General features: G+C 44.6%; 1 protein-coding gene across 1 annotated transcript in view; it reads right to left on the bottom strand.

Moving 5' to 3' along the window:
- TRANK1 (tetratricopeptide repeat and ankyrin repeat containing 1) overlaps positions 1 to 15,192 on the bottom strand; it is a 70,841-nt gene that overhangs the window by 43,730 nt on the left and 11,919 nt on the right. Inside the window, exons 2-3 of the mRNA XM_069809662.1 lie at positions 2,422 to 2,556; positions 557 to 680 (exon numbers count right to left, since the gene is read on the bottom strand). Of these exons, the coding sequence (XP_069665763.1) occupies positions 557 to 680; positions 2,422 to 2,555 (258 nt within the window). The 5' untranslated portion in view covers position 2,556. The remainder of the gene's footprint in view (positions 1 to 556; positions 681 to 2,421; positions 2,557 to 15,192) is intronic.

Raw genomic sequence — 15,192 nt, 5'->3', positions numbered from 1 at the left:
TTTAAAGAATATTAGGGCACAGTGCCCAAGGGAGCCTTCAAAGCTAAGTCCCCATCCCACACCTGACTGCTGTCCATGACTGATGAACCTGTACCATGAGCCAGGCTCTGCAAGACTACAAGTGAACACAGAGCTGGTGAACCTCACCACAGACAGGATCTGTGCAGTGTGCCATTGACTGACCAGAGACCTGGCCGGTGCTGCGTCATTCCCAGGTCTCCAGCATCACAAGGGCATGTAAGATTTTATTCCTTGCTATCGCCTTGTCTGGGATATTAATAAAATAGTTATCTTTCTTCAAAGCATTGGTGCCTCTCTTGTTGGGACCGAGAAAGAACCAGCATCTCCTGGTACAAAAGAGAGCTGCTTTGTTTTATTAAAAGTACTATTACAGTAGTAATTCTGATGCTCATGCACAGAGTCAGACACCAATTCTGGAATTTGATGCTATATTTGCTTATCACACCTCAAAATCAAAACACAAGAAAAAGCAGATATTCACAATTGTTTTAAAAAATAAGGCATGCAAAAACTGCCAGCTTAAACATCTGAATACCTTAACATACTCCGGATCCCAGTGTAAGCTCTGGTAGGCTGAAAACACTGCTTCTCTCCATTTACCAAGACTGTACAAGGCAGTTGATTTGTTGCAGTGTAACACAGCTATGTCCCTGGAACACCTAAAAATATTTTTTTAGCATAACTGTTTATTTGCTTGAAGAAGAAGGCATTGTACTATACAGTTAGCAACAAGAAAAAAAGAAAAAAGTCTACGTCCTGGTTTCAGCTGGGATAGAGGTAATTTTCTTCCTAGCAGCTGGTACAGTGCTGTGCTTTGGATTTAGTGTGAGAATAATGTTGATAACACACAGATGTTTTAGTTGTTGCTACGTAGTGCTTGTGCTAAGCTAAAGATTTACCTAACAAAATTAGAGGTAAAAATGGAGTTGTAGAAAATAAAGATCATTTGAACATCAGCTATAAAATCTCTTAGTGACATCCTAAATGATACCATAGTGATACCCTTAGTGATATCCTGGTCTGCTCTGAAGCAGAAAGCCAACCCACAGGAATAAAGCAGTATGAGGATTTAGAAAGAGATTAGACCATCTCGACACACCTAGATATGGCTCAGTGAAAACCAGTGGCCAAGAACAGGAGAAAAGAGACACATGAATGGAAGCTGCTAGATGGAAAGAATGCTAAACATATTTTGGTCACCAAAAAACAACCTAAACGCATTTTACTGTATCACCAGTCAATGAAGTCAACAGAATTATCTGCATTTACACCAGCTAAGAAATAATGTATTTTAGAGAACAGAATGTACTAAGGTATATAAAACATCTGCTGGATCCAAGAACTTCTGGAAAAAGCTGCACACAAATTACAGGACTACAGTCCACAGTGTACTGGGGAGCCTGGAAAGTCTGTCTTTCCTGTGCTCAAACAAACAGTACATGCCACAGAGTGGCATCCTTCATCTTATTCCTATCTACTAATTTACACTCAAGAAAGTTGTTCCAACTACATTGACTGTGTTCAGAGCACACTCTTGCATGCAAGCAAATCCTGACAAGGCAACCTATGGCAAGGGGAAATGAGACGCTCGGGAGCAGGTCCCTGTGGTATAACAAAATCCCACTGCTTGCAATGGGCAGGCGCTGGAGGTAGCCTGCTCGGCTCTGTCCTCGCTCGGTCCTCCTCCCTGCATGTGCTCCAGACTTACTTGACTACTTAGTCTAAATGGCTAATAGTCAAAATAAATGAATGGCTGGTGTTAAATTAGGTTAACAGCAGTGTTAAAACACGGTAGTAATGAATATTTAGTAGTTAACATAATACTCAACTATTTAATCACTAATAACATTAGCAAATGATGTTAACCGATAAAAACAAGCACTTAACATTTGGAAAGAAATACCCAAAGAACTCTTCTGCTGAAAAACTATTTTTTAACAAATCTGAGAATACCAAGAAAGAACAAAGAACAATAACAAAGTAACTTGCATGAATCATTTTAAAGATAATCAGAAGACCCATGTTACAACAGGCCATAGACATGACCAGTACATGGCAGAATTACAGCAAGATTAATCCACAGCATGTCAGCTAAGAAACAGAAGTATTTTAACAGAAAGCAACACAATTTATGGAAAATTAATTTCAGCTTTAATTACACTAGTTTATAATGGATGCATATATAAAAATATTCAGATTACAGTCACTAACTAATCTCCCACATATATGTCAGGAAGAGCAATTCCTCTTTATTTATAAAACTGGTACACTGAAGAGTGTGACAAAAGATAAAAGAAAATCAGGTGTCAGGGCAAGAAATACAGTTCTGAGCTAACTGTAGTACTGTACAAATTTCAAACTTGTCTTATGATTTACATCTGGTAATTCAAGAATACTTACGGGACCCACTGCATTAAACAACCGAGCATATGTAGAGCTTGATCGTACTTTCTGATGGCCAAAGAGTAATTTCCATTTTTAAAATCCTGGTTTCCAGCTTGTCGCATAAGCTGGGCATATTCCATGGCATCCATGCTAATTAAGAGAAAAAAAAAATTTAATCAAACAAAAGCACTGATTTATGAGACACTTCGTTCCCTAAAATCAACTTAAATTTTCACCTTAGTTTTTGCGTATTTGAAAAGGAGGACAACAGAACACATCTGTTTTGTTTGCTGCAGTTGGAACACTAAAATATAACACAGGTGACAGCCTCATCTTTGATGCCTCAACTTCCCATCTATTCTTTAATCAACCTCAGCTAACCAGATCTACCACTGCCATGCAGTTTTTTCAGTTTTTCTCCTCATGTCTTAAACCATATTTTTTAGATTAAGATTTCAAACTATTTAAATGTGTGCACACACACTGGATGCGGGAGGAAATATCCAAGAGAACAAACAGAGTTCATATGCTTAAGAACTACATGAAGCTATATATCTCAACTAAACACAAAACTCATTTACTATCTTTTTATTTATCTTTATAACTTTTTTGTCCAGCCTCTCTGGCTAGACATTGAGTAATCCAATGTATACAAAACTGCATTGAAATTTGATTACTTCATGAAAATACCGTAAGTATATTAATAGCGCATGAGAACCTTGAATCAGATTTAAAACAGTTGTTAAAATGAATATAGCAAGCACCTGAAGAAAACAAAGGCTGAAACAGGCATCAACTGCAATTGATTGAAAAAATATGTCACCATTAAAATTATGAAATTACATAAAACTAATCACATGGTCAGGCAGCTAGGTGAAGGAAACAAATACAAGAGGAAAACGAGCTACGTCTGTTGAGAAACAGCACATCAAAATCACAGACCACGAGAAAAATCCAATGCTAAAGCCTTGTGTATAATCATCCTTCATAAATGGATTTATGATTAAAAGCCATTTCCATCATCTGCAATAACCTGTATGAATCTCACAAATCTCAGTACTACTAAATAAGATTAATTCACCAAAAAGGAATGCACAGATTTACTTATTATCCAGGCATTAGCAGGCCTGGAAAAAAAACAGTAACAATGCGTAACGTCACAACCTGCTAACATAACGTTGTGGTTTAACCTGGCAGGCAGCTAAGCACCACACAGCCGTTCGCTCACTCCCCCCTCCTAGTGGGATAGCAGGGAGAGAATCGAAAAAAACCAAAACGTAAAATTCGTGGGTTGAGATAAAGACAGTTTCATAGGACAGAAAAGAAAGGGAAAATAGCAATAATAATAATAATAATGCTAAAAGAATTAGAACATACAAAACAAGTGATGCACAACCCAATTGCTCACCACCCGCTGACCAGTGCCCAGCCAGTTCCCGAGCAGCAGCCCCCAGCCAGCTTTCCCCCAATTTTATCTACTGGGCATGACATCATACGGTATGGAATATCCCATTGACCACTTTGGGTCACCGGTCCTGCCTGTGTCCCCTCCCAGCTTCCTCTGCACCCTCAGCCTCTGCTGGCCGGGCAGTGCAAGAAGCTGAAAAGTCCTTGACTTAGTCTAAACATTACTTAGCAACAACTGAAAACATCAGTGTGTTATCAACATTCTTCTCATCCTAAATCCAAAGCACAGCACTGTACCAGCTGCTAGGAAGAAAATTAACTCTACCCCAGCCAAAACCAGGACACACAAGCTGCAAGATCTCTTCCCAACAAAGCAAACTAGGTATATGAACCTACGGACAAACCAAGAAATACTACTGACCTATTTTCTCTATAGTACTCCTCATGACAAACCTGAAACGTCAAGAATCAGCACTGTATTGTGAACGCAGAGATACGAAGAGACTCACTATGGATGGCACTGTGCCTCCCTCATTTATCCAAGTGCAAGAGGCCATCCTGTACTAAGCAGACAGGAGAGCAGCAGCCCACAACTCTGAAGAGGCAACTGCAGAAGAACCAGGTGCAACCACAAAGCTCAGATCCAGACTGCTTCAGGCTGGCTGGGAAAAGGCCTGTTGGATGTTATGTTTTAATTAAATAAATAAACACTCTGTGATGATGTCTGCAATCCAAACAACACCTGCTAATTCTAGGGAAGCACCAAGAACAGATGAAATTCCTGGCTATAAACTAAACTGAAGAAAAATAGGTCCCATCTACATGGGGGAGGTACAAGGACCAGTCACACGAGAGGAGTAATTATGAATTTACCCTAGGCAAATTAAATCATCACTTCATTGAGCAATGTGCATACAGCATGTATTTTAAAAATACTGCTTATGCAGACAGCAAATTAAGTGTACTCATAGCGTAAGTGGGACTTCTTTTTACACCGCACAGTATGAGCACTACTGAGGCGAAGAAAAGGAAAAAAATAGAGCAACAGTGCAAAGAATAAAAAGCAAGTGCTAAAAGATGGTTCTACCTCATATTTTTGTAATTCTTTCAGCTTTCAACTTTTTAGCATCAGAAGGTTAGATAAATTATTTGCACCAAGAATAATACCAAAGCAGTTCAACTACACAGGAGCTTCTTCATGTAGGAATACACATTAAACTGTGGTTTTCTAAATCATAGTTGAATTTCAAGCTTTTTCTTATTTTTAAGAAGGCTATGCTTCTACTTAGGGTGAAATTTTTACCCAGAGTTATATTTACCTTACTTTTCCCTGGAATTTACTTAAAGTACAATTACAAATAAAAGGTATTTGTGTACTGTGTACACAATGTGTACTGTGCTGGGAAATTTTGGAACTGAGATCCCTGTTTCAGATCAGGAGGCAGCATCCCCTCCCTGCTCCAGGTGGCAGGATTTCCAGCAGAACATAGATTCCCATCCTTTTCCAGCACTGGACTTTCCCAGCCAAAACCCCAAAGTGTCGGTCATTTAAATAACTGGGATGTGCGCTGCAGGCTTTAGCAACTACACCCAACTTTACAGACCCAAGAGATATACAGACATGCAATTCTGACATCTAAGTTAATGATCCAAAGAATCGCTGTGCTGACTAGTACAGCATGTCTTGCTATTGCCTAACATCTCCCTGAAGTATAAACAATTTTAACTCAAAACTAGTGGACTAACTGAAGACCTATTGTATAAAGTCTACTGCGCATGGCGAGCATTAAACAAAAATGTTGTCTATTACTGTGGCTTAACCAGCACAGGTAAAGGTCACAACTGCATCTGAATACAACTGCAGAAAGATGTTGTCCTAGCGAGTGCTGTGGGTTAACCCTGGAGAGCAGCTAAGCACTCGCTTCCCCCCCGTCCCCAGTGGGACGGGGAAAGAGGAAAGGAAGAGTAAAACCAAGAAAACTTGTGGGTCAAGACAAAAATTGTTTAATAAGCAAAAGAGCAGTGGAAGAAGAGAGAAAGAAAACAAAACAAGTGATGCAAAGGCATCATTCACCACCTCCCACACACAGACTGATGACCAGCCAGTTCACGAGCTAGGGATAGCTGATCTCCCTAAGCCCCCTCCTCTCCCTTTTTATTGCTGAGCATGATGTTACATGACATGGACTATCCCTTCAGTCAGTTTGGGCCATCCACCTGGTTGTGTCCCTTCCCAGCCCCTTGTGCACCCGCAATCTAGTCACTGGGGGGGCAGAGCAAGAAACAGAGAAGGCCCCAACGTTGTGCAAAACCTGCTCAGCAACAGCTATCAGTGCTGTTTTGGTCACAACTCTAAAACACAGCACCATATGAGCTACTATGAGGAAAATTAACTCCATCGCAGCCACAAACAGTAGAGTAGGACAGGTTCCCCTCATTAAGTGGGGACTTCTCCTAAGCTATGGAGTCCATGAAACACATAAATGTGCAGGTGTTACCGTAAGTCGGCACTTCAGAAACCCTCCAAGATTCAATTTTGGAGTTTTAGAAAGCAGGCATTCTTTATTGCAGCACTGGGTACACGGGGCATTGCTCCACCTATTGTGCACACCCGCCAGGTCTAGTCATATAGTTTATATACAAGTTCTATATGCATATTCATTAGATTTCCAAGACTTGTTATACATATTAATTTTCTGGGAAATTATTAGCATATGTAAATGTCCTTCAGGCTCTATGGTGGTCTTCAGGAGTCCTCTGGTGGTCTTCCACAGTCTTCCTCACTTGTCCGCTACCTGACCCCTCTCGACCGATTCTGCGCAGTATGGTCCTTCATACATTTTGGAACCAATTATCCTAAGGAGTGCTTGTTAGTACAATCTTATCATAAGGAAAGTTATGCTTTCCTTTGTTAGTGCTTCTCATGTTTACATTAGTGATGCTACCCATATGGTACTTCAAGCTAAATTATCTACAAGGACAGAAGCAAGGATAAAAGTTCTTATCTTTTCCAGCCTTACCTATCAAGCAAAGTCCTAGTTGTGGTTTTTCAGTAAAGATCATAAATTCACCAAGCTCCCAGTTTAGTTTTAATTACTTATGCTTCTGTTCAGCTTTTCTTTTTCTAACCTTCAACCTCTACTGTATCACAGGGACACCTTGAGGTCTGGGACACCCTTCCAAGTGCATTGCTGGGACCTTGTCCTTCAAAGAAAAAAAACAACCAAACAAAAAAACCCAGACAAGATGGTCTACTCTGTTCACTTTTTTAATGGTTCCTGAGGCCACCAGCATGACGGTGACAGCAAGATGAAGCAGATTAATTTCTACTCAAAGAATTAGAACAAAAGATTATACAGTTAAGTCAGAAACAATCGGCTCCAACCACTACCGCTGCCAGTGGGCAAAACGCCCATTTACTTCACATGTTGCCAACTCTTACATTATTGTGATAGTCGGTGCCCCACTGAACAGCTTCAGTCAGACTGTCCTCAGAAGCAGGGCAGTTTGGGGAGTTTACAAGGCCAAGTCTTGACTCCTCTTGCTTCAGCAGATAAGCTTGAAAACACAAACAGAGACTACCCAGAAAACCCATTTGTCATTCTTGAAAAATGTTGTTTTCCTTATGCCAGCTATCAGTCTCAAGAGGCCAGCTTGTGCTTTCTGAACATCTGAGGTTGGCAACACTAAAAACTTTATAAATCTGAGAGTGAACCCAAGCAGTTGCTTTGTTCTGTCTGCATCTGATTTACAGGATTTAAAAGAGAAACTGTGTGACACTGCTTATTAACAGAGAAAGAGTGGAAGGTCTACACAGCCATGCTTTTAATTATTGTTGATACTGAAAGTTAAGCTTTAAGGTTCTGTCCCTATGGCATCACTTGGTGGTAGAATAATGTTTTTATTCTTGAGGCACAGTAGCTTTCCATAATGCAAGCAACAAATGAAGTATACCAATCTGGGGAGCTCTGCATCTGAATTAAAATGGTGGTAAAAATTAGCATCCTCCTATTTCCAGGAAATCTGACTTCTAAGGGCTGTGCATTCCTCATTCCTATTAAGCAGAGAAATAAATAATCTCTCCTTCTTCCCCCTTAACCTAACAGGAAGACATTACCAGGTAGGGAGAGAAAAAGCCCAACAACATATCTAAACTGTGGCTGAGTGACAACTAAATACCTTTCATCAGCATTTGAGTAATGCATGTTTTCTCATCAGGAAACCTCCAGGCTCTAATTAGCTTTTGCCCAACAAAAGCACGCTGGCTCAGAGAGCATGGTGCCACCAAGAAGGAATTGCCATGTCACCTCGAGCTGCTACATCAGAGGTACCCCTCCAGCCACATGCCCACCACTGGCACCGTCCGTCCAGGCAGTCCTGCAGTCATCCAGCAAAAGGACACTTGTCGTGGTTTCAGCCCAGCCGGTAACAAAGGACCACGCGGCCGCTCGCTCACTCCTCCCGCCCCCCCCTCCGGTGGGATAGGGGGGAAGTCGGAGGAGAGGAAAAAAAACAAACCTGGAACCTCGAGGGTTGAGATAAAGGCAGTTTACTGGAACAACACAAAGAAATTGCAACAACAACAACGGTACTAATGAAAAAGTATACAAAAAGAGTGATGCACAGTGCAACTGCTCACCACCCGGGACCCGACGCTCTGCCACTTCCCCCACCGAAAAGAAGAGCCCACCCCCCGGCCCGCTCCCCCTTTATATACTGAGCATGATGTCACATGGTATGGAATAGCTCCTTGGCCAGTTCAGGTCAGCTGCCCCGGCTATGCCCCCCACCTCCCAGGTTCCTGTAAAAAAAAAATTAACTCTATCCCAGCTGAACCCAGGACATTATCCACCCCTTATTCTATACCATCTACATCATGCCCAGATCTTACATTTTCCAATCGACCACTACCACTTCCTTGTCTTATATATATAAGTATATGGACTTGCGTCCGTCCCCGTCGCCCCCCCGCACACACACACACACGCAAATGGTATTCCTTTAGCGTATGGGCTATCCCTCTAATGTGTCCATTGATTTTATTTAGTCCATGACTTTGGGGCTCCATCTGTTGTAACAGTTCTTCAGGATAAGAGAGATGGTGTGAGATGGTGGGTTGTTGTATGCTGCCTCTGGAACTTGTGGCTAGTACATTTGGTGCAACTCACGCCCTTAGTCTGCAGGTCGAAGATGTTGATCTTGAGGAAATTGCTGGGTGTCAGTTCAAGTTCTGTCGCTGTTGTACTTGGCTTAGTTTCAAAGTCCATCCCGCAGTCATTTGGGTAATTCTTACAGTAATACCCTTGATATGGCATATAGACACTATAGATACAATGACATGCATTGGCAGGGTATTTAGCAGTTAGGTATCATACAGCCCAATTCACTGGCTATTCTCTCCCAAAATCAAATCTCCCTGAGGTACACATCGAACTTCCCCATCCTTCTGCATCACCCACCAGGTGTACCCAGGTCCCTGAGCAAAAACAACCCCTTGAATGGGTTTGCCTCTGTTTGAGGGAGGACTAACCCAGACTGTCTTTCCTAACATACTCCTCATGCGCACTACAGGGACTTTATCGCCTTCTACAGTATGTGGAAGTCTTGGTTGGGCGGGGCCAGCCTGATTGGCGGATCCTCTAGTATTAACTAACCAGGTGGCTTTTGTTAAATGTGTATCCCAATGTTTGAAAGTCCCACCCCCCATCGCTCTCAATGTAGTTTTCAGGAGTCCGTTGTATCGTTCGATTTTTCCGGAGGCCGGTGCGTGATAAGGGATGTGATATACCCACTCAATGCCGTGTTCTTTGGCCCAGGTGTCTACGAGGTTGTTTCGGAAGTGAGTCCCGTTGTCCGACTCGATTCTTTCTGGGGTGCCGTGTTGCCATAAAATTTTCTCTTCAAGGCCCAGGATAGTGTTCTGGGCAGTGGCATGGGACACAGGGTATGTTTCCAGCCATCCAGTGGTTGCTTCCACCATTGTAAGCACATGGCACTTGCCTTGGCGTGTTCGTGGGAGTGTGATATAGTCAATCTGCCAGGCCTCCCACTGTTTATATTTCAGCCATCGCCCCCCATGCGACAGGGGTTTTTGCCGCTTGGCTTGCTTAATTGCGGCACATGTTTCACATTCGTGGATGACCTGTGCGATAGTGTCCATGGTCAAGTCCACCCCTCGATCTCGAGCCCATCTATATGTTGCATCTCTCCCCTGATGGCCTGAGGTATCGTGGGCCCACTGAGCCATAAATAGCTCACCCCTACGTTGCCAGTCCAGGTCCACCTGAGACACTTCAATCTTGGCGGCCTGATCTGCCTGCTGATTGTTTTGATGTTCTTCAGTGGCCCGACTCTTGGGTACATGAGCATCTACGTGACGTACTTTTACCACTAGCTTCTCTATCCGAACAGCGATATCTTGCCACAGTGCGGCAGCCCAAATGGGTTTACCTCTGTGTTGCCAGTTGCCCTTCTTCCATTGCTGTAGCCACCCCCATAGGGCATTTGCCACCATCCATGAGTCAGTATAGAGATAGAGCACTGGCCACTTCTCTCTTTCAGCAATATCTAATGCTAGCTGGATGGCTTTCACCTCTGCAAACTGACTCGATTCACCTTCTCCTTCAGCAGTTTCTGCAACTAGTCGTGTAGGACTCCATACAGCAGCCTTCCACCTCCGATGTTTTCCCACGATGCGACAGGACCCATCAGTGAACAGGGCATATTGCCTCTCATTTTCTGGCAGTTTATTATACAGCGGGGCCTCTTCAGCCTGTGTCACCTCCTCCTCTGGCAACATTCCAAAGTCTTTGTCTTCTGGCCAGTCCATGATCACTTCTAAAATTCCTGGGCGACTGGGGTTTCCTATGCGAGCCCGTTGTGTGATCAGTGCAATCCACTTACTCCACGTGGCATCAGTCGCGTGATGTGTAGAGGAAACTTTCCCTTTGAACATCCAGCCCAGCACTGGCAGTCGGGGTGCTAAGAAGAGCTGTGTTTCAGTACCAACCACTTCTGAAGCGGCTCGAACTCCTTCATATGCTGCCAATATCTCTTTTTCAGTTGGAGTATAGCGAGCCTCGGATCCTCGATATCCCCGACTCCAAAACCCCAGGGGTCGGCCTCGGGTCTCTCCAGGTGCTTTCTGCCAAAGGCTCCAGGTAGGGCCATTCTCCCCAGCTGCAGTGTAGAGCACATTTTTAACATCTGGTCCTGTCCGGACTGGCCCAAGAGCTACTGCATGAACAATCTCCCGCTTAATTTGTTCAAAGGCTTGTCGTTGCTCAGGCCCCCATTTAAAATCGTTCTTCTTCTGGGTAACTTGGTAGAGAGGACTTACAATTTGACTGTAATTTGGAATATGCATTCTCCAAAAGCCCACAACACCTAAGAAAGCCTGTGTTTCCTTTTTATTAGTCGGTGGGGACATAGCTGCTATTTTGTTGATCACGTCCGCAGGGATCTGACGACGCCCGTCTTGCCATTTTACTCCTAAGAACTGGATCTCCTGCGCAGGTCCCTTGACCTTACTTTCTTTTATGGCAAAGCCAGCCTTCAAAAGGATTTGGATTATTTTCTTCCCTTTCTCAAAAACTTCTTCTGCCGTGCTGCCCCATATGATGATGTCATCAATATATTGCAGGTGCTCTGGAGCTTCACCTTTTTCTAGTGCAGTCTGGATCAGTCCATGGCAAATAGTGGGGCTGTGTTTCCACCCCTGGGGCAGTCGATTCCAGGTGTACTGGACACCCCTCCAAGTGAAAGCAAACTGTGGCCTGCACTCCGCTGCCAAAGGAATGGAGAAAAATGCATTAGCAATGTCAATTGTGGCATACCACTTAGCTGTCTTTGATTCCAGTTCATATTGAAGCTCTAACATATCTGGCACAGCAGCGCTCAGCGGTGGCGTGACTTCATTCAGCCCACGATAATCTACTGTTAGTCTCCAATCCCCATTAGATTTCCGCACGGGCCATATGGGACTATTAAAGGGTGAGTGAGTCTTGCTGATCACTCCTTGGCTCTCCAATTGGCAAATCAGCTTATGGATGGGGATCAGGGAGTCTCGGTTGGTGCGATATTGCCACCGGTGCACCGTCGTGGTAGCAATTGGCACCTGTTGTTCTTCAACCTTCAGCAACCCCACAACCGAAGGGTCTTGGGAGAGACCAGGCAGGGTAGACAGCTGTTCAATCTCCTCTGTCTCCAATGCAGCTATACCAAAGGCCCAACGGTACCCTTTTGGGTCCTTGAAATAGCCCCTTCTGAGATAATCTATACCAAGGATGCACGGGGCCTCTGGGCCAGTTGCAATGGGGTGTTTATGCCACTCATTCCCGGTTAGACTCATTTCGGCTTCCAATACGGTTAGCTCTTGGGATCCCCCTGTCACACCAGAGATACAGATGGGTTCTGCCCCTTTATAACTTGATGGCATTAGGGTACATTGTGCACCAGTGTCTACTAGAGCCCTATATTCCTGTGGGTCTGACGTGCCAGGCCATCGAATCCACACTGTCCACTAGACTCGGTTGTCCCTCTCCTCCACCTGGCTGGAGGCAGGGCCCCTCTAATCCTGGTTAGAATATCTGTTACCCACTTTTTACACATGTGAATCAGAAGTCCCTTCAAGAGGATCAGAAATGAGATCGGCCCATCTACTGCGCCCGGGGGACTGCTCACGGGAAACTGGAGCAGCAGTTTTCCAAGAAGAATCTTCTTTTCTGGTTGCTTTTTCTCGCAACTCCCGTACCCGTGAATCCAAGACTGAGGTAGGTTTTCCATCCCACTTCCTCATGTCCTCTCCATGGTCACGCAGGTAAAACCACAGGTTAGCCCGTCGTGTGTACTTTCTCTCTCCTCTCTCTTGGGCAGAGGAACGCTTACTCCCAATAACTGCAATGCGGGCCTGTACAGGTGAGGAGGAGGACATATCTACTTTGAATTGCTGGAACTCTCGGGACAATTCCTCTACAGCTGAGACACAGGCCCGTAGGGAGGAAGAGAGACTTCCTTCATATTGCCGGAGTTGGACAGCCAATTCATCCACCGTTTGTCCATAGCCTTCTTTCCAGGACATTACTGCCAATGAGTTGGCATAGGTTAGTGGTGCACTTCGTAGAAACTTCCGCCACATCGGTTGTGTGCATTGGACTTCATCTGGATCTGTGGGTGACTGCGCATTTTCTGGATCATTATAAATCACCTCCAGCACGGCTAATTCCCTCAGGTACTGGATACCTCTCTCCATGGTGGTCCACTTGCCTTGGTGACATGTAACTTCATCCCTGAAAGGGTATCTTTCCTTTACACCTAACAGAAGTCGCCTCCAGAGGCTGAGGACTTGTGTTTTTCTCCCAATCGCCTTGTCGATACCCCCTTCTCTAGACAGAGATCCCAACTGCTTGGCTTCCTTACCCTCTAATTCCACACTACTAGCCCCATTATCCCAGCATCGGAGCAGCCAGGTAACAATGTGCTCACCTGGGTGGCGGCTAAAATCTTTTTGCATGTCATGCAACTCACTCAGGGATAGAGATCGGGTAATTATTTCAGGTTCTGCCTCTTCCTCCTGTTCTCGCGATGACCCTGGTTCATCTTCATCTCTCACTGAGCGAACTGATTTCTTTGTGTGTTTCTTTTTCTGTACAGGGGCGACTGATACTGGCACAGGTTGGTTCTCTGGTTTAGTGGCAGTATCTGTCACCGGGGTAGGGTTAGCCACGGTGCATGTTGTCGGGGTTGGGGTAGCCACGGTGCATGTTGTCTTGTTTTCCATCTTTTCCCCCTTTTCCCCCTGGGGGTGCTGCATAGTATCAAGCAGGGTTTGGTAGATACCGGCCAGGGCCCAGCACAGTGTAGTGAGTTGTGTGTCTCTGGGATAGCCACAGCATTTTCCTTTCAAAAATTCTATCACTTCATGAGGGCTCTGCAGTTGTTCGGGAGTGAACTTCCAAGTCACTGGAGGTGAGAAGTTCTCTAGATACCTGCCCACATCCTCCCACATGCCGTGCCACCCATAAATATCCAGCTTTGGGACAGATCTCTGGGTGGTACTCTTAAAGAGCCTCTTTGTAGCCCTAGACAAGACCTGAAACATAGTCAGGAGGCATAGCACTAACAGCACACAGGCTTGCGCATCCCAAGGATATCCAAAATTCTCGAAAACTGTTGTAATTAGTTGGTGTCCTGGGTTCAGCTGGGATAGAGTTAATTTTTACAGGAACCTGGGAGGTGGGGGGCATAGCCGGGGCAGCTGACCTGAACTGGCCAAGGAGCTATTCCATACCATGTGACATCATGCTCAGTATATAAAGGGGGAGCGGGCCGGGGGGTGGGCTCTTCTTTTCGGTGGGGGAAGTGGCAGAGCGTCGGGTCCCGGGTGGTGAGCAGTTGCACTGTGCATCACTTTTTTTTTGTATACTTTTTCATTAGTACCGTTGTTGTTGTTGCAATTTCTTTGTGTTGTTCCAGTAAACTGCCTTTATCTCAACCCTCGAGGTTCCAGGTTTGTTTTTTTTCTCCTCTCCTCCGTCTTCCCCCCATCCCACCGGAGGGGGGCGGGAGGAGTGAGCGAGCGGCCGCGTGGTCCTTTGTTACCGGCTGGGCTGAAACCACGACAGTCCTTTTTGGCGCCCAACGTGGGGCACGAAGGGTTGAGATAACGACAGATCTGGCCAGAGCGTGTTGAAACAAATTTGTCATACGCATTTCTTATACTAGATAAATAGATGTTAGTCACAATGTTGATTCAGCTGTTTACATGGTGGCGTTTTGTAAGTTCTTATATGCTTTATGTATTGCCTGTAGTTGCGTATCTCATCTCTGGGAGAGTGATTGGGATTATCATTTTGCTGTACTGGGCAATGTCGACTTGTGAAATGATTACATCACTGGTCATGAGGTTAAGCTGTTATCTGTATGAGGCAGTGATATCATTTCCAGACTTTGGGCACCTTCTGTCGGATTTTATTGGTAATTACACCCAACCCATGGGGAAGTCAGGGGGGGATACTTCCCCCCATCCGTTCCCCTCCCTTTTCTCTTTCCAACTAATTACAACAGTTTTCGAGAATTTTGAATATCCTTGGGATGCGCAAGCCTGTGTGCTGTTAGTGCTATGCCTCCTGACTATGTTTCAGGTCTTGTCTAGGGCTACAAAGAGGCTCTTTAAGAGTACCACCCAGAGATCTGTCCCAAAGCTGGATATTCATGGGTGGCACGGCGTGTGGGAGGAGGTGGGCAGGTATCTAGAGAACTTCTCACCTCCAGTGACTTGGAAGTTCACTCCCGAACAACTGCAGAACCCTCATGAAGTGATAGAATTTTTGAAAGGAAAATGCTGTGGCTATCCCAGAGACACACAACTCACTACACTGT

The sequence above is a fragment of the Haliaeetus albicilla genome, chromosome 2, assembly GCF_947461875.1.
Source record: "Haliaeetus albicilla chromosome 2, bHalAlb1.1, whole genome shotgun sequence".
NCBI classification, from domain to species: domain Eukaryota; kingdom Metazoa; phylum Chordata; class Aves; order Accipitriformes; family Accipitridae; genus Haliaeetus; species Haliaeetus albicilla.
This window is presented reverse-complemented; position numbering and strand designations above follow the sequence as displayed.